This window comes from Agelaius tricolor, unplaced genomic scaffold (genome assembly GCF_023055355.1).
Source record: "Agelaius tricolor isolate 1412-34295 unplaced genomic scaffold, bAgeTri1.0.p SCAF_4, whole genome shotgun sequence".
Lineage (NCBI taxonomy): Eukaryota > Metazoa > Chordata > Aves > Passeriformes > Icteridae > Agelaius > Agelaius tricolor.
The window spans coordinates 30,148,085-30,173,569 of record NW_027269264.1 but is presented as its reverse complement, the minus strand read 5'-3'; the positions used below and the strand labels follow the sequence as shown (position 1 = coordinate 30,173,569).

Sequence of the window (25,485 nt, the reverse complement as noted above, 5' to 3'; positions counted from 1 at the left end):
CTGCTTATATAAACTGTTGTTATTGGTATTGTTGCTGTTACTGTTAATTTATTTCTTTCTCTCTCTCTCTTCCCCCCCCCCCCCCACCCCCTCACCTGGAGGGGCTGGAGGGAGAGGAATGGCTGCATAGATTTTAACTGTTTTAACTTTCAGATGGGCTTAAACTATGTCACATGTTTTCTTTTAATTCATTTCCTTCAGACAAAAATGGTTTTTCTGCTTTCTGTATTAAGATGATCCTGGGGACAGACCAGTATTCTTTCAGAATGACTGTGAAAACTTAACTTATAACTTATACTTTATAATTGTGTACCTAAAAAAGTTAGTGATTAAGGAGAACATCAAAATGCATTCAAGTGTGTCACTTAAAATCTCTCTTTAGTAAGGGTTATTCCAGTGTAATTCTCAAGGAACAGCTGGTTACCATTGTTTCTAGAGATCACAGCAACCAAAGAACAAGGGAGAAGACTCTCTTAAGAGTTGAAAAGAAGATTAAACAGGAAAAAGTTATCATAAAGCTGTGATAGAATCCCACCAGCTGTTTCAAGTCTCTAAGTAGAGCCCTCAATGCCATTTTACCCTAAGGAGGTACCACTGCCTATTTGTCACACTCTTGCAGTGCTGCAGCCAAAATCTGTGTTTGTCTACCTCAGGTCAGTGGCAAATCATAATAAGGGCTAAATCTCAGTCTGGTGACGTGCCAACATCACCAGAAATTTCAGAGAATAAAAGAAATTTAGAAGAATAAGGAAATTTAGGAGAATAAAGTCTCTCAGCTTGTCACTGACCTTTGACCTTTTAAAGCAGTTTTATATCAATTTTATTGAGATGAATTATGATTTTTGTTTGCATTGCACATTTTTGTACTATTGTGCTTTCCTGTCTTACTTAACAGGATCTTTATGGATTTTCTTCTTCATTATCTAAAGATATCTAAAGTTCTGCCTAATTTCTAGCCAAAGGTGGGCAGTTTTATTGGTATTTTGGTATTTTAGTGCAGCTTTTTGAGTTGGAGATAATACTGATTTTTTAAAGATCTTCCTTCTCCAAAGAATTTTACAGTGTAGTTAGTGGCTTTTTAAGCTTGGTCTTAAACCAAACTTCCTCATTTTCTTTGTTAATGTATGTCTTGAGGACAAGATATGAAAATCAGTCTGTAAAGGACCAACCGGCACTGTAGTGGAACATTGTTACTGAAAATATAATACCACATTTGTTCTGGGTAAGGGTAGTTTGTGAGGTAGGATCACTTCCTGAAGACAGCTAGTGAAGCAGCTGAACAGCCAGTTTGTTAGTACATGTATAATACTGACCTGGACTTGCAGAGAGAGTAATTCTGTTATTTAACTAGGTGAATGCCATTTTTCCCTGAATTAAGTTTCCCTGCATGTATTGTACAACATAAATGCAAATTTCCACTTGGACCAGCAGTGATTCATTTAGCAGTACCCTTTTGGATAGGTGGTTCTGAGTAAAAACAAAGACTTTCTAGTAATTTTATTGAAAGTTTTATAACAGGAACACATGGGCTGATTTATGCACCTTGATAAGCTAATAAACACAATTCCAGTGCTGTTTAACTCTTGAGTCAGCTTTTTTTCAGGCATGCATTGCAGAGGGAGATAAAATGTTTATTCAGTTTTGTTTTGGGTGTAATGTGTCAGTTAAAATTATAATTTTGATTATGGGAATAATACCAGTTCTGGCAAAGTGAAAATAAAAATCTTCATGAATATAGTGACAGGAAGAGCTTATCTCTGACATTTACAGCTGAAATCCATTGCTGCTATATAACATTTAACGACTGCATGTAAATAGTAATAGTACTTTCTGTTATTTACAATGTGAACTGATGGTTCTGTCATACTTTCACAAATTTTCTGGAAATATCTATTTTATAGAGAATGTGTTGAAAGATACACATTTGTAGACACAGAACAAAATGTAAGAGGCAGCAAAATGTTTTTCTGGAGATGTGTAGAATCTAAGATGCAAGACCTTTGTAAAACTCACTTAAAGCTTTGTAAAATTCACCTAAAATAGTAGTGCTTTTATCTCTAATGTTTTATGAGCTTTGAAACCTGCTGTATGATGACATTAATACTCCTCCTATGTTGCCACCTTATTGCAAAAGTTCTATACCTTCTCAGCAATTTCTCATGGGCAGCTCCTCACAGCACAACCAACAAACTCCAGCTCTCACCTCCACCAGCTAACCCACTCTTTTTCAGCACTTGTCTTCTTATTGGATACAGCTGTGGCCTATTATGGGCAGGGCTGTTCCTAATCTTTAGTGATTAATACAGCTGCAACTCCTCAGGTGTGAGACTACCTTCAGCACTATCTTTATTTTCTTACATTCTATCTCTCCACACTCTTGTGTCACATAATTCAATTTGAAACTGGACTATTTTCTATTACATTTATTCTGATATAGATTATGAGCCTATTTCTAATTGGTTTGCCATTTCTCTTGCCTTAAGCTTTCCCTTATACCTCTGAGGGTGCAAAAACTTACGCTCAATCTTTAATTTTTTTTTAACACAGAATAATTATATATATTGCTTGATATCCTTTTGGAATATTCGGTAATCATAATTTTTTACCTTTTTCAGATGCTTGTTGGTTCTGTTAAAACTCATTTAAAAACTTTCAAACAGATAAGCTTTTACGAGGATATTCAGACTAGTCTTTTATTAGCAATAGGGTTTGGAAATATCACCTGATTTTACTGCTCCTGAAAGAGTTTTGTCTTCGTTATTCTTGTAAGGATCATTTTTTTGAGACCAAAAAAGAACTATTTATTAAAAAGCTAGTTTGTGTGCTAGTTAAGTAATAGTTACTTAAAGATGGTTTTACTTTTAGAATTTATTAACATGGAATGGTGATAAAAGATTAGAAGGTTAAATCCAATCAATTGTTAATCTATCACTTAATAAATTGTAGCACTGTCTCAGCACAAAAAGGTGAAAAATTGTCAGTTTTTTACCACTTTAAGCAGGTGAAAGGGACATATATTGGTAGATGTTTTATCTTATCCAAGACAGACTTTCTACTCTGACAGCAATATCTCCTATAACAGCTTCCAGCACACCAGATCTCGATCTAAAAAGCTTAAAACTCCAGAGGACAAGAGAGTATCTGCTATGGTAGCTGATGAAAAAATCATAGTGACTGAAGCAGCTACTGATGGCTTCAAGGTCAGTGAAGAACCAGAAAAAAAAGTGAGAGTGGTAAACACAGGATTGCCTTCTGGGGAAGAAGAAAACAGTAGTAGAATGCATCTGGATCAGCATTTATTGGATCATGTCAAGGTTTCAGGTGAGATAAGCGCTGATTATGTTTCACATGTAAGTTGTAGGCTGTTTATACTCTAATGTGACAAATCAGTGGATGTTAAACTGAAGCGTTGTCCTAGAATAGCATACTAAAATGTTTTTAGGTATTTGTAAGAGCAGATTGATATTTGGTAAGAAAGAGAAAATACCTAACTTAATATTCTTAATTGAGAGTGATACCACCAGAACTCTTTTAATTGTTTTTTAAAGGAGCAAAAAGAGTGAGGTTTGTAAATTATATATTTCAGTGGACTCACATATGTTACAGCAAAATGTTTTTGATATGGAAATTATACAGAATGTCTTAACACTATTCAAACAGGATGGAATATATATCCTTGCGAGTATGCTACATGTATTTACATGATGAACCTACAAATTAGAAGTGTTACATACCTGTGCACAGAAAGGTTGTATTTTGAGCCTCCAGATTCCTTTTAATTTCCTCTGGAGCTATCTTACAACTATAAATAAATTAATAATTTATTTATTAATAAATAAATATTATTTATTTATAAATAAAAAAGAGGTTTTTTCCCCTCCACAACCATTTTTATTCCAATATACTTGGTTTATTCTGAACCTAATTTATTCTATTTCACATTCCATTGTAATTCTAGTTCCTCATAGTTCCTCATTCCTGTTCATAAAGCAAACTGGACTTTTCATTTCAGTTTTAGAAGTTCCTATTTTGTTTTATATTGCTACTGAAAATTCACTTTCAAATTGCATAAAGACAGTGTTTTAATTATTGTGAATATCAATAGTTATGTTAGTGCTTCCTTGGAGGTGATAATCATCATGATTGATTTGCATAAAGGTACCAAGATATTGCAATATGGAAGTTTAGAAATTCCTTTGCACAAATTTTTTGGTGCTCTATCAAAGCATTTCCAGGTCTGTTCTACTTGTTGTTTGTTTTTTTTTTTTTTTAAGGTGGTATTGCTTTACATCTTCCCACAACTTTTAATAGAGGTTTTGAATGTTCATGACTACAGAGTAAATAGTATTTAGTTAGCACCCATTCTGTGTTTATCGGCAAGGGAAGGAACAGCAGAGAAGAGTGGAGAGCTGCCCTCTTTCCTTTGCCCTCTTAAAGTGTGGTGCCTGGACCTGTGTAGGAAAATGGACGTTTTTAGATGTGAGAGAAGTAGTACTCGTGTTACAGAAGGTAGTTTGCTCTGCGTTGTCTTAACTGTCCATTGTTCTCAGTTGAAGCAGCACTGTTTGTGCCCAGAGATTGCATGTTGCTGTTGTCTTTGTGTTATCAAGTTTTATATTCATTTGATTTGAAAAGGAAATTTTTCAGAAAAAGCAAGTTCAAATAACCTTTATGAAGAAAGAATAGCAAGGGATTTGACAGAAACCCTTTTCTTTAATATCATGGATGTGCTGCTGAATCAGAATTCAGTGCAGTGTATGCCAGAGTTCTTCAGGAATGTTTTCTGAGTGACCTCTCTAGCCCATTGTTCTGTCTTTCCATTGCAAGCATCAGCAGAGGAAGAATTTTTATAAAGTAAAGTCCACTCAGTTTCACTCTTCAATATTACTAGAATATACAGTTATGCTAATTTTTTAAAAATAGAATTATGCTAATTGCTTTTCATTTTTAGACTGATGCTGTTGTTTGAAAACTATTCTTGGTATCTATTTGAATTATATCTTTGTAATTATATACTATTAATCTTTGGTTATTTTCATTTTTAAACAGGCAGAATAGGTATAAAATGTAGGGTAGAAGGTTCAATATACCACCCTTTTATATTTTTTTCATTGACTCAAAGTGCATGTAGGCAACCTGAGTAAAGACTAAGGAAGCTACATGAATATTGATTATTTTGAATTAAATGAAGACCTGCTACAATTCAAATGCAAAATACTGATTAAATGATCAATACTATATTTCATACTCTAAACTCAAACCATTTACATTTGATTTATTCTTTGATAAAACCAATACTGCACTTTTGTGTATGCTCTTCCACCAAATGGTTTTCTGTATGATTTCTAAATGAGGAGCCATGCTTTGAATTTGAATAATTTAGATTCTTGTGAAATTCAATATGGTAATGTAAAGTGGCATTTATTAACAAATCATATTCTTAATTTATAGGAAGAATCACTTCTGACTCAGTTTCGACCCCTGTTCCTGGACTAGAGAGAACAAAAATGGAAGATGAGGACAGGATAGATTCCAGTTGTTCTTCCTTTACGCTTGAAGATTCTGTGGCTAGCAAGATTGCTTCTGATAGATGTAGAAAAGAAGACAGTTTGAAATCTCAGAATCAATATGCTTCATCCATACCATACCATAAAGCAGTGGGACAAACTTCTGAAGCAGAAAATCCAGATAGAGAGGAAAGTGTCTCGACTGAGGATGGTATCAGCAACCTAGAAAGTTCCGGAAGTAGTTTGGAATGTGGAGAAGTGCCCATTGTAAAAAAGGGTGAAGAAGACAAAATGGAAATATCTTGTGTATGTGAAACAAATTATATCATAATAGTAATATATTCTTGATTTAATGAAATATGAATGAGCATTGTTCTAATGAGACCTGATATCCATATTAAAGCATTTAAGAATATGAATGATTTTAATCAGATGGTAATTTGAACGTGTTTTGGAGTGTTTAGGCAAGAGTGGCAATTCTGATCCAAAAGCAGACTGGTTTTGGAGTTTGCTTATTGACATATTTTTCCCCGTTATTTTAGATGTCTATTAATTTCACTTTGTATTTGTGAATCTGAAGTGTCAGCAACTATTCTCAAAGCTATTACCATATTCATTGCTTGCCAATTTGAGCAGGGCTCTGAGCTTCACCTGCTTACTGTTCTTGGATTTTGGAAATGAACTGAAATATGTAAAGGAAACACTTGAAGGAAATAATCCCACTATTAAAAGGAATATATTTTCAATTTTTAAACAGTAGGTTTTAATAATATTTTCTCTTTGGGTCACCTACAAACATATGGCCTTTTTTCCCCCCTCTTACTATTTGGCTATGATGCATGGTCATCTTTGACTTCAGGATGCAAAATGAAAAATTAGGCTGTGGTGGTTGTCAGTAGCTTTCTGAGTGGTGAGCTGAATCTCAAATTGGCAGAGAGAAAGCAGGAAATCCACTGCCAAGTTGCGAGACTTCATGGGGAATATGTTTTAGAAGCCAAATTAAAAATCATGCTGACTCTTCCACATATGTGAACTGTAACCATTTTTTTAATGTTGTAAGTTTTGATAATCTTGGATCCAGCCTTTCCACCGTAATAAGGAGCAGTACAAACAACTCAGTGTTTAATTAGCATGTATTAGAGATTGTATCTCTTCCTGTGCCTTTCAACCACATTATATTTATATATTATGTTTCAGATTTTCTGTAGTATTACTGCATATTCTTTCTTTCTCTTTTAAGTGAAGAAGTGTACAAATGCAATTTAAAAAGCCTAACAGTTCCCTTTCTACTTAATTACTAACTGTTCTAGATTGTAAACCTGTCCTGTGCTTTGACCACATTTTCTGCCTTTGTTTATCATAGTAAATATAATGTTGTTTTATCATTTAGTTCAAGGGGCATGTATATATCTGCTAGGTTGCATCCAGGGTCTTGAGGCACAGAATGCTGTGGTCCGTAAGAAACTCAGTCCTTCCCACACCTCTGCCCTTCCTCTGGTCCTGAACCTCCAAACACCATTGTAACTCGTTTTCTTTGGGATTCCTCCAGTGGCACTTCAAGACTTTGAAGTGTTGGCCTTAATTCTTGAAGCTTGAATAACTTTAAACTTAATGTACATAAGAGCGTTTGAGGAAGGAAATAATTTCTTCATATATTAGATAAACATGTTAATAATTTATCAGGACTCTTGATTTCTTATCACAACTCTAGATTTTTTTTTTTAAATTTTTTATTCTTGAGGAATTTTGGAAGCTTTCACAAGCTAAGCCAGTGGGTTTACACTTCATTTATCTAGCCACAGTTAGTGGCTGTATTGTACTACAGGTATGCAGAATTTTTTGCAGAAAATCAGGACGATGCTGATCTTCCAATCAAACATCACATGAGCAAAACAGGGTTTATGCTTTCTAATTTGGAAAGGGCTGTGATAAATTATACCTGAAATGATTTGTGTATGACAAGGATTGCACTTCTTAAATTAAAATATATATTCTTAATTAGAGGCAAGTGTTGTATTGGTACACTAAAGGTCCTTCAAGTATACTGTGGTAGTATTTACAGACTTGATATCTGTGCTTGTTTACAGAAGAAGGTTTATGTTTTTCATAATTAATCATACAGAATTACGTACTAAATTAGTTTGGTCTTTTCCTTTCAGTCAGAGGAAGTTGAAACAAAGAAAATATCTAAGAGTTGGCGTCACCCACTACATAAACCCCCAGCTAGATCTCCAATGACTTTGGTTAAACAGCAGGCAACTAGTGATGAAGGTGAGTGGACTATTTAATACATTTTTCTGATGACAGTTTTATGGTTTTATGAGACCATATATATAGGCATTTAGAGAGTCACTGCCCTGTGCAGACAGACTACAAAATCTAAGAAATGTTCCCAACATAGGGGTTTCCTTCTCTGAAGTAAATATAAAAAGTAAATCTGCTTTACCCAGCAATCATGTATACAGCCACCCAAAGCTGATGAATAAAGCTACTTTATTTTATCAAGTGTGACTTGGTGGAAATTCTAGAAATGTGCATCAAAAGTATAGATCAAAATGGAAAACAGACACATTCCTTTTTCATACCACTGTAACGTTGTAGTTCTGTAAACCACAAAAGTTTCAGGTGCTGTTTTCCAGAATCTCCTCAGTTAGCAGAAATGGAGTTTAGTTCTCACACTCCCTTAAATAGTTTGATAATCTGGAGCTGATGCCATGTCTGTGACTATGGGTCTGATTCCAACATCACTGCATACTTCAGCGTTTATCTGCAATATTTACTTGATATTTCTCCCTCTCAAATGCATTTTATTGAGAGTAGCAGTTTCTTAGAGCTGCAGATAAATTTTCTTGACTTGAGAGACAGCATGCCTGTTAATTGACTCTTCTTGCTGTAACTAAGCAATATTATACTTCCAGTTGGCAAGTTAGGCATTGTTGAGCTGACTGCTGTAGGTTCAATTGACCTTTCATCAATACATCTCCCTCCTTATTTCAACCCTGAAGTAATTGATTTGTGTCTTCTGCCCCACTAGTTTTAGAAAGCTATACTTTCTCTTTCATTTTTTTTATCTGAGCTGCAGCTTTGCCAGGCATGATACTTCAATTAGCTGTTAAGCATCTTTCTGAAAATTAGAGACAGCTTAGGCCCATGATCTGTATCATATATGAGTATGTTTGAATACCTTGAGGGCTAGATAGAGCATATTTCAGAAAATGTTATGGTAATTTACAGGATGATATTAATATTGTTTCATCTAGTAAAGTAATTAAAGATTTAATATGTGGTAGGTTGCAGTAAAAGTGCTCTTTTTTAATTAGAGATTAAATTCCTTTTGGCTGCTGATGCTTTTCCAACATTATGGTTGAAACATACTGTGGATTTCCTATTTACATGGGTTGTGTATGATATAATCTGGCTAGATGATAATATGATAGTTTTGAATCAAGGATTTTTCTAATACCAAGACATTTTCCATCTCATCCAGTAGTTTGCCAGCTTTCTGATGTATTAATGTTTTGTGAAAGTGGCAACATCCTGACAAGAAATCATATACCTTAAAGTCTTTTCTCTTTGCTTGATGATTGTCCTTTCAGTAAATAAGGGTGTGTTTTGTTAGGAAAGTAAGAGCTGTCTTAGAATCAGTAGCCATTAAGCATGCTTACTGATTGAAGGAAGTTATTAAGAGTTTTATTTGACATGGCAAGTTTTGGTATTTCCTAGCTAGAACTGGAATTATTATTATTTTCATGCATCTGTCTCTCATTGTAATCGAATTATTGGCTGGCTTTTGTAAGAGCACCAAAAGAGAAGTGGTAGCATTTGGGTGAGCAGGATGTTTACATCTAAGGCAGAGATTGAAGAACTGATAAAGGAGACTGGCAAACTGTAGCCCCATTAAGTTGCCTGACACATGATGGCATGAGGCCTAGACATTTTTCTGAGTTTTTTCAAGATTGTTCGTGTCAGATACTAAGGAAGTAATCGCTATCAATGTGCTTATGATTACATTTGTCATTATGAAGGTGCTTCATCCATATTCCGGATAGTAGTTAGTAGAAATGTAATTCAGCATTCATACTTAGTTCTTGTTCTCTGTTGTTTTGGGCAAAAATGATGCTGGCTGAGACTATGATCGCATAGTCTCCTGATACAGTAGTTTCTGATTGTGTCACAAGGGGGATTTATGTGTTGTACATTAGTTTGTATTTTAATTTATCTGGGTCTAGTAAAATAATAACTGCAAACAAAATAAAGGAAGAAGATATAGGTTAGTGTTGTTGTGAAAAGTTATGAGATCGAGGCTTTTTATTTAATCTGTAACTTGTGTCACTTTTCACAAGTTGGAAAGTGTTCTGATGGTCTGTAGCTATTTCTAATATAGATAATATATATTCAAATTCATGTATTTGAAGTCTTTCAGATACTAGGGTTCTATTAAGAAGTTTCTGTGAATATAGGTGATCAGTGGATGTTAATAACATGTAGGCAGCATTCTTTGACACTGTCAGCCATTTCAGAATTGTAATTTTGCAAATAGAATATGTGTTGAACAGCATGCTTAAATCTTAGCAGATTTAAGCATGCTTGTGAATTCACTTTTAATACTGAGTTCTTTGGCAGAAATGAATATTTTTTACAGGATCACTTGGACATTTGAGTTTTGTGCTTTCTTTTTATCACTGTATATTCTTATATATGTTGTGTATTCCTTTATGAAAAATAATTAGGTTAATTGGTTATTTGTGTCTGTTGGTGTTATTTTTTTCACTCTTGCTGAAGCCTTTCCTTATGTATGTCTGACTTCTTGTGGAATAAATGCTTAAAAGATTGAACACTGAGAAATACTAGGGACTGGGGAATCAATCCTAGAAATTGTAGATCAAGTTGCCAGTTCAAGAAAATAAGTGTGCCAGTACAATGTGGGCTCTATGTCACACTCAGCATACTAACAATTTTTATGAAATTGTGAACCTTGGTCTTATACTCAATGCAGTATGTTAACTTGTGGTAATCATATTCTGTTGTATTTAATACAGTTGTATTTCTGTGCACTTAAGCAATAAAAAAGCAAATTCAGCAGAAGGAGCAGGCATACTAACTTTGCATGCACATTGATTGGTCCCAGAGATTTCTTTCCAGCACTATTTGGTCACGCAACATTAGAAACTGTTTTTAGATTTAAGTTGACTAAAATTTCCCATTCCCCTAAATGATATAATTATAGTGTATAGACTAAATTCAGTATGGGCCTCTTTGTATATGTTTTTTTGCATTTTAAGTATGATTCAGAATTTCATAGTAATTTTGCTTTCATTAATTTGTAAGATAAGGAAACAGAAAGAGAGAACTTCTATAAATGGAAACAGTGACTTCTGCTATGAGAAGAAGCCTTGATTTTTACATTCACTATCAGCATCCTGTGAGATGCGCTTGTTTTGATATTATTAATCAAACCATTTCAGGCTTGTTTAGTGACATCAATAATAGGCTAAACCTGCTTAAATAGGGGAAAATGACACTTGTAGATGCAGTTACTATTCTTTTGTTTCAGAGCTTAAGATGGGAGATTTTGCTTGAAGATTCTCATTTACTTCAGAAAGAAATGTTTTTTTCCTGGTGCTGCATAGGTAGATAAAAATAACTGGTTGATAGAGGCATGTTTATGTTTGCCACATTAGTATTACAATTTCCAGTATTTCTTTCCCTCCCATGATGTTTTGTTGAATGAAGTTTTACTTCTTCAGCATACTTTGCTTTTGTGTGAGTATTGGTTAATCAAGCACATAATTTATGTGTTTTTCATATATCATCATCATTTAGCACAGAAGACTCCAGCACTATCTACCCTGTCAACAGTCTTAAGTGTGCTAGAAAAATGTATTTTCTGTAATTTTCTCTGATTCCTGTATTACTTCTGTTTTGTTTAAATTCAATTTTCAAGGTATGATTAATGTAATTACAAAAAATTCTGACACTTGAGAAGCGTGTGCTGTTCTGAAGACCCTAAGAGACCTTTTATAAAAATGTGGTATAATCTTTGGTAGGTATTTAGGAAAGTGATGTGTTAAAACATCAAATAAATGCTTTTCCTGAATTTTCAGTACTCTTGTCAACCTTTGGACCAGCCGCTGATCTCCAGAAATGGCAAGAACTGACAGCTTTGATTATAACCACTGGCAGCTCTAGTCCCCTGACATATTTCATGAGTAGCAGTTACCAGTCTTTTAGTGGACACCTACAGGATCTAAGATAAGCCAGTATTTTGATCAAGAGGGGAATACGAACCAGTTTTTCCAACATTTATCCTCATTTGCTGGACAGTGGTACATGTTGTGATTATTGAAGAGTCACTGTTCTTTTAGATGAACCTTGCAGCTCTAATTGTGCTGCTTTCTTAGCTTTACAATATGGTATTTTACCTCATAAAGGATTGGATAGAATTACAGTCTTGTATCAAAAGGCATGTGTAATTTCTTCTTATCAGGTGTGCCAAAATGAAAATTGATTTCCCGCTGCATTAGTGCAGCCTCTCAGTTGCTTTCTCAAGTGTAGCAATGGAGTTGGTAGTCAAACTGGATGTGATGTTTACCAAGGAGACAGATATCCCCCTTCTGTGGAGTGATCTTTTGGAGCTGCGCTTCTGTATAATTATGGTCCCAAAGAAAAACACAAAAAAACCTATGACTTGCATTTATAAAGGATTAATTCGTTGATGTATTGGTGAAGAGTATTGCCTAGTAAGTTATTCTGGTAATAACTTTAGTTTTTCAGCTTAAAAAAGCCTAGCCCATAGAATTATCATCACCTTTGTCAAAATCTGAAGCTGCATTGTAAACCATTAGCGTTGGAAGTGATTTAGTTTTAATGCCAAAGGTATTTTGCTAATTGTCTTGGCTGAGAAGTGTATGTAATATATATATTTTAATGTACAAAATAATTACATTTAATAAATTGATTCTTGAAGGAGTTTAAATGCAGTTGGTTTCTAGTGTATGAAGTGTTTATGGGATATTTGTTTCAGTGATCTGCAGGAACTGTAGCTTGAAGATACAAATCTGTAATTCTGATTTGGGCATTGACGTGTCATGAATTTGGATCTGTGATTGAGTGTGTTTTGCATCTTCTATACTTAACTTATAACGTATATACTGAACTTATGAAGAGGTCTTGGTTCAGTGAAGAACATCTGGACAATCTTAGCTGAATACATTCAAGTAACCTTGTTCCTCAAATTTCACTTTTGTTTTGCCCAGAGGAACTTGTGCTGGAATGATATATTGACATAGGTTAGATTTATGCTACCCAAGAGATACAAAATAACCATAAAATAAGTTTTCCCCACTTGGTACTTTTTTTTCTCTTTAGAGTAGCATAAAACAGGAGTGTACTCTAACAACATAATAATTGAATATTTATTTGATCATATAGTATCTGGAAGTAGGGTCAATGATGTTACATTTTAATTTCCAAAGTAAGGAAGTACCACCAAGTAATTCTGTTGTATCTGTCTTGTTTTATTAATACACAGGACATGCCTAATGATGAGGGAGAAAGCTTTCATTTTTTCCACTTCTGTACAGATGTGTATGTTGGAAGACTATGGTGTTTAATTAGTAACTCAGTAAGCATGTATGTAGATGGCAGTATGAGTTCCTAAAAATTCCAATGGAATGTTATTACTGATCAAGTTTTATTGTCCTAAGTACATTGACCACAAGCAGATTACATTATAATGCAAAATATGAATTTTTTTCTTAAGAACTGTGAAAAATTACACAAGAGAATGGAATTGAGAAAGCAGCTGTTAATAAGTGCTATTAATTAAAGCTTTCCAATAGAGCAGGTATCTCCTAGTCTTTAGCTTGTAGTTTGGATTGAAGTGGTTTTGTACTGACAACTATGTTTTTTGCTGATAGGCTGTGCAGTAGATTCCAGCAGATATTCTTTTGTTTCTGCTTTGATTTTGCTGAGATGCCTCTTAGAACAGATTTATAAATACGGGTGCTATTATTTAAATTTACATAGTGCAAAGACAGGTGAAATCACTGGAATTGCTTTAATACATACTCTATATATATATATATATATATATGTATGTATGTATATGTGTGTGTGTATATATATATATAAAATATATATAAAATATATATATATATACAAATATATATATATATATATACAAATATATATATATATATATATACACACACACACACATATATACAATAATGGAAATTATGATACCTGTATGCTGTAAATACTTAATGTTGGCAGTCCATACAGATTTAAGAACATCTCCCTTTTTGTGGCCTTCTGTCCACATTTTAAAAAAGTTGCCTGACTAGTGGATCACCTCTAAGCTTGGTTTCTGGACAGGGTAAGTAGCTGTTTCTGGAGACACTGGAAAGGTCATGGACTTTAGCATCAGTAAGAATGTGTTGCTTGTGCTTCAGCTTAGGTAGCCAGAATAAGTAGACATCTTTGGCATTTTCAATCTTAACTTCTAGAGTTAAATTCTTCATTCTGTATGCACAAAAAAAGTTGTGCATGTGGAATGCAGCTATTTAGGGAATGCTGTGACTGAAAGATTGGTTTTTACCCCTTGTAATTGTTTGGTATCTTTATGATCTAGTGTTTCAAATAGAGAATTACTTTGTTGCAGAAATTAGTAAGCAACCAAAAATGGTAATTTTCAAAAATAACAATGCTATAGTTCCGTAAAGCTAGTTTTACAGATCATTTAAATGTAAACTGAATCTCTATGCTATGAGTCCTCAGAGTTAGCTTATTGGAATCATAGCAATGTAAATCAAATACATTTTAGTTACTTTGCAGTTTGTCAGAGAGAAAGATTGGGGTCCAGTACAGCCTGACTGGGTCATTTTACATATTCCACATATTGAAAATGCGGTATAATAGGAATTTTACTTTGTGTATTCCATATACTATTTAACTCTTACTTGTTCTGATGTGCTGTGTTAATTTATCTTCTAACTTATGCACTAGTGCTCAGAAGTAAATACTCAGCAACCTGTGAACCTTTTCTCTCCTTCCTTCAAGTTCTTAGAATCTTTCGGTTTTCATATTCATCCAAAGTGTTGGTGAGATCAGTGCTTCCTGCTTTCTGTGAAAAATCATGGTCAGGGTTTTCCCATCCCTCCTTTTCAAAGTTATTGGTGACATTTTTCCAGCCTTTGCTAGTATTTATTCTAGCTTTATTTACTGTTTTAAGGGGTAGTGGTCCTGTCTGCAGCCAGTCTTAATCACAATGAGGTGTTTCTTACTAGATTCTTATTTGTGACTAACATCAAATCAGAAAGAATGTTTTTGCCAAAGCAATCCATACTCTTTTAGTGAGTACCACTCACCCTCAGGAAGAGCCTGCTGACTGTGCAAGTTAATGTAGGAGTACAATACACTCTGACCAGGTTCTTCAAGATACTCTGTGTGTGGATGGTTTAGTGAATAATATAGGATTTTCATATTTGAAATGACTTAAAATTACATGGCATTTAAATTTAGCAGAGTGATACAGCAATGCACTTAAATTACAGTGAAGATACAAATTATGTTTAGCAGGGTTTTGAATTTAATATACAATTCAGTCAATAATACAATATAATATAGAATACCAGTACAAATTACATTGAGCAAAGTGTAGCAATCACAATGCACAGTTCAATAATGAAACCAATGTGAATTTGATTATGGGGCTCTAATAGTATGCTGAAGGAAAATCAGAGTATCCCAGTATCAAATCTTCCAAATCTGTCAAATTATCTTTTAAAAATGTTTTTGTTTTTTTTAAATGCTGAATCTTTAAAACTTTTTGAAACATTTTCAGATCTGCTACAACGGATGTCTTACACTTTTTTTATATTGAACTTTTTTTTTTTTATTAAAGCATCCTGTTATTTTGTTTTGGAAGCTAAACCTGATTTGATCCAGGAGCTCTTCGGCTGAACTTCTAGAGCTCTGATTCAATATCGTTATCTTTCCATGTAATTTGTATGAGAATTGAAGTATTAATAGCTAATTTGGCAATTAGGCTCTCTAACCAAAAGAGAAGTATGTATACATACTTCACATTACTTGTACTCAAAGGTCCCATACAAGAAATGGAAGTTCTTGAAGAGTACAATAAATTAAAGAGTTTTCTGTTCTTATTTTGCTATGAGATCTATATCTTTCATGACTGAATAAAAAAAAAAAGAAAGGCAATTTCTGAAACTAAGTTTGCTGATACACCACTGGAACAGTAAAGTTTTCAAGTACAAGACTTTTTCCCAACTGTCTTCTTTTTTTTTTTTTTTTTTAATTTTATTTTATTTGTATTATTATTATTTCCTCCAGGACATTTGAAACTATAGATAATGTCTCCCAGGGCTGAGATTATGCTCAACTACCTGAAAAATAACAGATGCTTCTGTGCTCTTCATAGCAGAGAATACTGCTCTACAATGCCAGGAAACATCAGTGGAACATAACCCCAAGCAGCAAAATCATTGTTGAGATTGGCAAAAGCAAACTGTACTGTATTAGTGTCTATGGCTTTTCACATCTGCTGGGTTAAATCAGCAAATCTGGCAACAGCCCATTCTGCAAATGGCCCAAATGTTTTCTGCCTGATAATTTGAGTTTAACTTAGTAAGCAAAAACCATTCAAAGCATTAACATTGTGTGTTGGAGCAAGTTTCCCACAAACTGTTAAACCAGTAACATTAGTGGAAACCATTCATTCACTTATTCACTTGGAATGCAGCATAGTGACTGTTTAGAAATACTTTGCTCTGGAAGGAGTTTCCTTTGTATCCAAACAGATCCTGGCCTATAATTTTCTTTTTGTCTTCACAGTTTGTTTTAATGAATTGTTTCACTTTTCTTAAATATGCCAAGGAGTGCAGATGCGTATGAATATCACATTCATGAGAACTGGTACTTCTGAAATTACATTATAGAGATTAATTGATCCTATAGAAATATTGTTTTCAGATACAAATATGATAGCAGGAACTATCATCAAGTTTAGCATTGCTAATCACCTTGTACTGTAAGTAATACTATGGCTGAATTACATGTGTTGTGGTTTAAGCCCAGCTGGCATCTAAGGACCACACAGTTGTTCACTCACTCACTCCTCCACCAACCAGATCAGGGAGAGAGTTGGAATATTCTTGTACCACTCACTGTCAGTGGCACAAGATACAGGAAAGACCTTGATGCTGTGCAAGCACTATTCAGCAATGACAAAAACATCTCTATACTATCAATACCATTTTCAGTACAAATCCAAAACACAGCTCCATATAGCTACTATGAAGAAAATTAGCTCTACCCCAGCCAAAATCAGCACAATATGATACAGTAAGATTTATATCAGCTACTATGCATTTTTTTACAGTCATAATTGTATCATCAAGTGTTTCTGCTTTTCTGTTGAAAAAAAGATCATTTGGTCTAACCCCTTAGGAAACAAAATATTTAACCTGATTATGGATTGTATCTGGTAAAGTAATACCACAAAAAACATTTGCAGTGAAATAAAAATGCCCAGGTGGTTTAGGGGGAATCAAGATCTCTGAGCACTGTTAGTGGTCACAATAAGATGTTTTTACATACTTAGGAATAGGCTGCCTTACATCATCCAGTTAAAATTTTTTTTGACTGGTATTAATCCATTTTAGACTTCATCATGAATGTGTGATATATGTACAGCCAGAAACATAACAGAAGTTTACAAGAAATGGACTTCATTCATCTAAGAGCGTTTAAAAACCACGCGCATACTAACAGACTTGCAAAATAAATACCTTTCATTGGTATTTGTGAATGTGCCTATGTGTTATGCATGAGTGTGCAATCTCTCTTGAGCAGTGTTGTCAATTGAGGCGCAGATTTCCTGGTCATGGCTAGCAGGTTCAAATCCTGTATTTTTCTTTTATTCTCTCTGACAGTGAGATGTATTTTGTACTGTAGTTGAGTTGAAAGTTTCTATATGAAAGAATACTAAGGATGCTTTATTCACTTTTGTCTTGATTACCTTTCAATTTGAAATGTATGTTTCGTGCTGAAAAGCTGTAAAAAAATGTTACACCAGAGTTCACACCAAGGAGTTCTGTTACACACCTGTGCAGAGTCCTGTTAGTGCACTTACTGTCAGTGAATTGTGAGGAAGTGTCAGTGACTTAATCTGAGTTACAGCAGACACAGAAGTCAAGGTAGATTCCCCAGCTCCATTTCATGTGCTGTGTAAAGAAAATGCTCTGTATAGACATACATTGTATTTCACACACTGCATTGGCTGTCCTTTATCTTTCAAATTGCCAGTCTTGGGCTGTTGGTAGGTGCGCTTAGAGCAAAGCCAAGTTACCACAGTGAAGGCTTGATTGCATAATGGTGCATATTGTAGTGTTGTTGGTTGGCAGCATTGAATAAGAGACTATTCATCAAAACTTGCTCTACCAGAGCTGAGACAATTCTCATGCTCTTTCAGAAAAATGGCAATATGTAAGATTATGAATGAAACATCAGGTTCATAGGGCTTCTTGAAACCTTATATACTGGTCTTATAAAGTAGATGCTTGTTTTTGGTGGGGTGTGTGGGGCAATGTATCTTTTGCTGTAGGAACAGATGCTTCCACCACAGTTTTTTCAGGTTTTGAGTACTTGCAATTGGCGCTGATTCACAGCTGAACTAAAAAAGTATGCTTGCTTATGACAGTAGAGTTTCTGAGATCTGAGTCAGTATGAATACTACAAATTGTTCTCTGTTCTTATTTTGAGAATCCTCAGGTAAGGTGGATTTTGAAAGGAGCTAGCTGGAGGTTGCAGTTGTTTTGTGCCCTTCTTATAGTCACATCTGATCAGAGAAACACTCATCTCACATGAGGCCACTGAGTGTCTACCCTGAAACCGCATGCAGCAATGTGAGTTAGGAAAATAAATTTATTTTAGTCTGAGCCACTGATTGCTCTTCAGCTAAATAGTAAGTAATGAACGGAGTAATTTAAGAAAATAAAAGGAGTGAGAAGCACTGAATAAACAGAAAAAAAAAAGAAATCTAAAAATCCCTTAAGTTTTCCACAGTGTTTTTGGACATCGGTAGGACATGGGTATTATCAGATGAAAAAGTGAAGAAAGGCCATTAACTGTGCCAAGACAGCAGTGTTTATTACATCAAGTAATTATATTCTCTATGCCTTCTCTCAGACAGTTGGAGAGCTGTTTTTTCTTTAATTTCCTTGCCTGTTTTGGTTAGCCAGATTCTCAGTTTTTGTTAATGGTGCATAACTTCTCTGCCTACGTGGAAATCAGGAAGGTACCCCCACCTGTACTACCAGAGAAGCTTATGTGGAAATTCTTCTTCTCACCAATGCTGTTGCACACATGAAAAATAAGGCACACAAAATGAAACTGCCTAAGTTCTACTGATGCAGAATAGTTACACAGAAGATTGCATTCCTCACCTTCCTGGTTAGGAAGTTGTTTAAAGCAGCATTGTGATGTTTTGTACATGCTTTGTAGTGGGGTCATGTACTCTGTAACTTTTTTTTTTAATACCAGTTTTTTTGGAATTTTGATTATTTCACTGTGGGTGGGTGAATGTTGATTAAAAGGACATGAGATAATAATATTCTGAAATCTTTGAAAGATGATAATTTAGGCTCAAGGTTAACTAGGAAGTTCCTGAGGAGAACTGAAATTTATTTGTCTTACAGTAGTGATAACAGAGTATCAGACAAAGCTTGTAATCCTTAGGAATATCTATTCTTTCCTCTCTTAATTTTGTATCCTGTCAGTGAACCCTTCAGTACTGGATTAGGAAGCTTCCCTCTGAAAAGAGGATTGATATTTTTCCTTTCTTGTTGTGGTGGAGAAGAGTGAGGGGTTGCATGGTGTAATATACCAGAGGATCATATCAGAGAGCTTGTGTAGTTAATGCAGAGACAGAAGACTGCAGTAAGGATCATGAAGAAGACAGTCACACCTCAAAGGACCTAGAAGGACATAGAATTCAGAATTATAGATGTTAGAGATCAGAGGTAAATAAATGAGGAGTGTTTGCTTCTAGTCAACAACTAACTGGAAGTGCTCTAAACATAATGTAAAAGAGAAAAGAAATTTATTAAAATAGTGTTAAATTTTTATGAGTTTGTGATAGATAGAGTCTGGTATATATATATATGACATCTTGTCCTTGGCTTCTTTTGGAATGAGGTTCAAAAATAAATACAAACTCTTGATAGCAACGAAAAGCTATTAAAGCTTTATTCTTGTGTCTTACATTCTTTTCAAGTTCTTGTTTGGGAAAGCTTTTGTAAATATCACACAAGAGGGAACGGAAATTAACAGAGTTTATAGGAAATTAAGATGTGAATACTGTTTTCATTAAAACTAGAACCAATAAAATAATGAACTTGGTAGCCTGCTGTAGGCAGTCAAAAGCTGGAACCCTATATGAAAGAGCTACAGTTACCAACCCAGAACTGGTTTCAGGACTGCAAATATGAAGATAGATTTTTGAATAAAGAACATTATAGGCTGAGGTTCTGAGCAAAGCCTTCAACTGTCATGGGAGAATTATTCAGTGGTGGTAAGGAGTGGTGCAGTCAAAGGATGTCAGTTTCCAAGGGGACAATGGGTATGGAAGATAATACAGATCTTCACAACAAATTCTGTTCTGCCGCTTTGTTTTCTTCATAAGGGAGAATCAAGCTCTGAATTTTCAGTGAGGTCACAACTATAATGAAAATATTTTAAATAATGGTACAAGCTCCTGAAGAAAAACAATGTAAAAGGAAAAATTAAAAAAAATACCTGTAAGACTGAAACTGCTTATAAGATGGCACTTTAAAGGAAAATTTAAATAGGTAGGAAGAGAAATAGAGAAATAATTTTCAGAGGTATGTGTTTTACAGTTCTTTAAAATTGCAAGCAGTAGAGAAAATATGATTGGACAGATTTTTTAAAGCAAAAACTTTGTTAAGCTTTTAACTTACAAAGTAAGTAGTTCAAAAAGTTATAGAAGTAATGCTGGCATTTTATATGTTCATTTTCTCCTTGTGTTGAGTTGTTTCTTCTCTGGTGTTCTTTTGAAGCTAAGATAGCTATGTTTTTAATCAGAAAATTCTGCTGCTAAATATTGACAGCTTTGTTGCAGTTTTCTTTGTGCCCTTCTATCCAGATTATTGGCAAATGTTTATTGAATTGGTATTAGTTCTTTTGAGAAACTATAAAAAAAGGATTAAAAACCACATGCAGGATATATTTTTTATTATTACATTTGGTTTGCTTGTACACAAAGATTTTAGCTGATATTTTATTCAACACTGATAAAAATGTTGCGAATTTTATAGCGGTTTTGTAGCAGTGTGTGACATTTATCATAGGAGATCCATAAAGCCTCTGCTTATTCATAAAGTAGAGAAAGCAAGAAAGCAGTCATGGGCTGAAGGAATGTGATGAATCAGCTTAATGTACTTAAATATTTCTCTGTGTTAGAATTTTCTTCTTCTGATGTGAACAGTTTTTCTTAAATACATCATTAGAACAGGACGGTATACTATAAACTGTTTTTGTTGTCTGAATATTTAATTCAAATCTTTTCACATTTTCTTGTCCTCATTCACATAATTATTCTGATTGACACCTACCTGCCTTCTCATTGATTGTGAAAGATTTAATAGGCACTGTCCATATGATCCAGCATGCTTCTACTCCATGCATCTACTTCTTAGATCTGATTGTTCCCCATTACTCCCTGGCAATAATGTTTGCCCTTTTTTCCATTTGGAAAATGAGTGTCACCATCCATGAAGAGTTTTGAGGTGCCATCCTGTGTGAGTAGAGTGATTTGTCTGGCACTGCTGCTGGGACTCAGTATGTTCCATCCATAAGTAATTTAGGGCTGTGTGCATGGAGGGAGAGGGGATAGACTTTGGAGCCATTAAAGAGACAGTGGGAGAGTTGTTGATATGAATACGGATTGTAAATTGTAGGGCTATTTATGCTTTACATGGAGCAGTCAGCTCTTCGCAGAGAGAGTCAGTGCTTGTCAGAGCACTTAATGGTGAGTTTTTCCTTACACAAGATTCTTTTAGACTTCTACATCCATGTTTGCACAGATTTCTTGTAAGATTGTTTGATCTTTGTTAGCACACGTGACAGATTCATTGTTGTTTATCTTCATTCCATGACTATAATATAGTCATTGTTTTCTTTCTTTTAGAACTGCCTGAAACGACCTTAATTGAAGAGCAAGTTCAAGAGTCAGAGGCATGGGCCAAGCCTCTGGTCTACCTGTGGCAGACAAGACCACCCAATTTCTATGCTGAAAAAGAATATAATGCAGCTTGTGCGAAAAAGGAACCTCACTGTGCTGTTTGCACTCTTCTTGTGCCATACTATAGGGTAAGCAAGGTTCTCGCAGCTTCAACTCTGGATGATGTGTGAAATAGCTGCCTGGCTAATTAGTTTTCAAGACATGATAAAAAAGATAAACTTAAGCATTTCATTTTTAAGAGAGTAAACAAACTCACTGGCATTTAAGTTAGAACTGATACTTTGTTCACCTGCATCTGTCCTTGGCTGCAGACACTGTATGCCTCCTACTACCATTTATGCAGGGTTTGTCTTTGTGTGTGTGTGTGTATTTTCCCTTGAAATTACACTTTTTGGTGTGGTGAACCCAGGTAGGTTTGCATCTTCTAGCTGTTTCCTTATATGTCCATCTCCAAATACTTTTTATCAGACCCTCTTTTATACTGCCTTCATTCAGTATTGAGGAAATAAGTGTTTTCACAGTACTTAGGCCTTCTCCGGTAAAATATTCCCTCGGAATCTGTCTAATGCAGGGCACTGTTTGACTCTCTCTTGTGGGATTACTGTGTCAAATGGCAAGTAAAAATGGTGGTGTAGTACTATGTTGCTAATTTGGAAGGTGCTAAACTGGAGTTTCCTCAGCGTGGGAACCAGGAAAAAAGCTTTTATTGCACTGGACTGAGTTAAATGGCCCAAGAGGTACAATACCACTGAACACCACTGCAATAACACTGGTTTGCAGACTGAGTGCAATTCAAGATGTCACAGTTATTTGGAACAATGAAGGTAGGATGACTATGATAAATACATAGAAGCAGTTAATTTTCTCATGAAACTGTTACACTTTGTGGGAAAGTTGGGAGGGGTGGAATAGTTTCATCATTGTCACAAGGAAGAGTAAGACTCCCCTTTCTTTTACTTTAATATAGATTTTGTTTATTTTCCAGCCAGACAATCAGGATGAAGAAAGTACTACTTTCAGTGAAGCAAACTCAGCAGAAACATTGATGGCAGAAAATGTGAAGACTAAACCTCTTATTCCAGAGATATGTTTTATTTATAGTGAAGAAAACACCGAAAACTATCCATCAAATGCCTTTGTTGAAGAAGATGGGACAAGTCTTCTGATTTCATGTGCAAAGTGTTGCGTACGGGTTCATGCAAGTAAATAATCTAATTGTTTTGTTGCCAGAAATATAATTTAAAACTTTGCTTTATTGATAAATAATAGTTAGCTAGGCTTTTAGCATGTCTTTAAAAGTGCTTGAAGAACATTTCCATTTGTAATGCTTCAATCACTGGCTAATTTTATCTGAAAACTGCATTATGTTTTCTATAACCTACAGTTGCTGTGAAAATATTGAAGAATTAACTGTCTTGTAAACTTTCAATGATCACAAACTTCTGATCTTTTTTCTATTCTAGTGATTTAATTACTCTTTTGTTTCTCTATTTTAAATCACTGTGCAATGCTATTGTGTCCTTATTAAGTAGTTAGGGTAAAATTCTCCTGGAAGACTTGTGAATATTGCTGTTAAATTTGGGAGTACAGTATTTTCCTTCACGTAGCATTCTTTTTTATTGCAAGAGTAACTAATGAATGCATGGATTTTTCTGCAGTGTCTCCTAAGGACCATAGAACTTTAATAGTTAAATCTAAGTAGTCCACAAGATACTTGGAAATAGGGTATATTTGCCCAGAATAAATGCCAGTACATTAAGTCAAAATTTTACTTCAGGGAGAGTTGGTGATATGATATTGCAATGATAAAAATAAGAAATTCATTGTGATTTTGTTTTTTTGGGTGCTTGGAGTTTTTGTTTTTCAGTTTTGTTTGCTGGGTGTTTGTTTTGGTTTTCTTATGGGGGCTTTTGTGGGTTCTTTTTATTTAGGTTAGGGAAGATATATTTTATAGAGTATGACATTAGCAGTAAGCCTAGATTGTAAAAATCTCCTTTGTCATATGACAGAGGAGAGTTTTATTAAGGTTTATGTATAATTGAATTGTATTACATCATTGTTAAAAAGGCAGAATATAATAATCAATCTAGCTCTCTTATTCTAGGTTGCTATGGTGTTCCTTCTCATGAAATCCATAACGAGTGGTTGTGTTCTCGATGCAGAAAAGAAGCCTGGACAGCTGTAAGTTGTTTAGCTATCTAACACTAGAGATTAAGGGAGGAAAAAAGGTAGCATGTGCATTATTTTGTGTGGTATGTAGCCTGCATATTTTTTCTGATCATGCTTGCTGGGGAAAAACTATTTGTAAAATACGATAATATTTCAGTGCAAAATGTAATGGCATTTCAATACACAAACTTGGAGTAGTTTCACGGACTCCTGAAAAGGATTGGCTAACAGGATATGGTTTTGTGAAAAACTATAGTGTTTGAGCAAAACTGAAAATTAAAATGCATGTAAAGGAGAGAAAATGTTTCATTGGTTACTAGAATACCCTATTACAGTTTCCTTTTCAGACAGTCATGAATTTAAAGATCTTCTGAAGTACTTTTGTGACTATTGTTCTAGATTCAGGGGAATATCAAGGGGAAAAGTGTAAGTTTGTTGTTATGAGCCCAGAATTTAATTATCAGTTAAACAAACGGGGATAGAAAGCCCTGCTACTCTATCAAAAATTGAAAAATTTTAATTTCTTTAAGGGAAATTACAGCTATGATGTGGAAGTAGGAAAGTTCTAAGGAGCACATCCTTATTCATGAAATACCATTTATGACTAAATCACATAGTTTTTGTTAAAGACACTGAAAAAATTAAGATGTTGCCTTTGGACCTGATAGTAGCTACAATATGAAAATAACAAAATGACACATTTGAGTGGAAATTTAGGAGTGTCTTTCGACTCTAGTACATTTTTAAAAAGTCACTGAAAAAATTGTAAAACAAAAGCCAGTCTTAAAATTTCTTAATTATGTGTTGTAGAAAGGATTCTAAAATTGTTCTAAGGTTTTAAGATTACAAATAATCTTGAAGTGGTCATTTAGATGGCAGCAGTAAGTGAATGATAAGAACAACAGTGAAGGGTCTGATGAGTCATTTATACTAACACCTGTGAAAAACATTAATTTGAGAAGAATTATTCACATTTTACTGAACAAGTTTGGGCTTATTCTCATATGATGTGTATAAGTTTCTGATAATAAGAAAAATTTGAATTTACGGGAAAGTACTTTTTAGCCAAATTATTTCAGGAGATGAGATGAAGTAGTGAAAGATATATCAAGAACATATGGGAGTTAGCTGAATGAAATTTTTATGTGATGAGGTTTTTAGAACTGATGACATGTTCACTTTGTGACCAGAGTGGTCACAGCTGCAGCTGGCAACAGGAACTACTGCTTAGGTAGAGTCTGCCATATTATGTCTGCATAGCTGGCAACTCTTAAGTAGTCTCCCTATCTCTGCTGAACTTCATATGATTTATTTTTCAATAAACTTTAACACTTTGGTAGCATCACATTATATAAACTCCCCCAGTTCCTCTGCAATCATCTTAAACTGCTTAAAGTAGACCAGTTTAGATTTCCACAAGCACACTCCAGAAACTGTAGAGAAGGCCCAGTGTATGTCTGCACTTTATAAGTTAGCTAACAAGAAGATAATAGGATTGAAAGAGAGCACCATTTTCACCATGTA

The 25,485-nt window shown here is 34.5% G+C and overlaps 1 protein-coding gene across 3 annotated transcripts in view; it reads left to right on the top strand.

The window, feature by feature from the left end:
- KDM4C (lysine demethylase 4C) overlaps positions 1 to 25,485 on the top strand; it is a 251,603-nt gene that overhangs the window by 130,263 nt on the left and 95,855 nt on the right. For all 3 annotated transcript variants that reach the window (XM_071425053.1, XM_071425054.1, XM_071425055.1), the window contains 6 exons: positions 3,083 to 3,321; positions 5,452 to 5,813; positions 7,667 to 7,778; positions 21,739 to 21,920; positions 22,778 to 22,994; positions 23,897 to 23,973. In XM_071425053.1, coding sequence (XP_071281154.1) covers positions 3,083 to 3,321; positions 5,452 to 5,813; positions 7,667 to 7,778; positions 21,739 to 21,920; positions 22,778 to 22,994; positions 23,897 to 23,973 — 1,189 coding nt within the window. The remainder of the gene's footprint in view (positions 1 to 3,082; positions 3,322 to 5,451; positions 5,814 to 7,666; positions 7,779 to 21,738; positions 21,921 to 22,777; positions 22,995 to 23,896; positions 23,974 to 25,485) is intronic.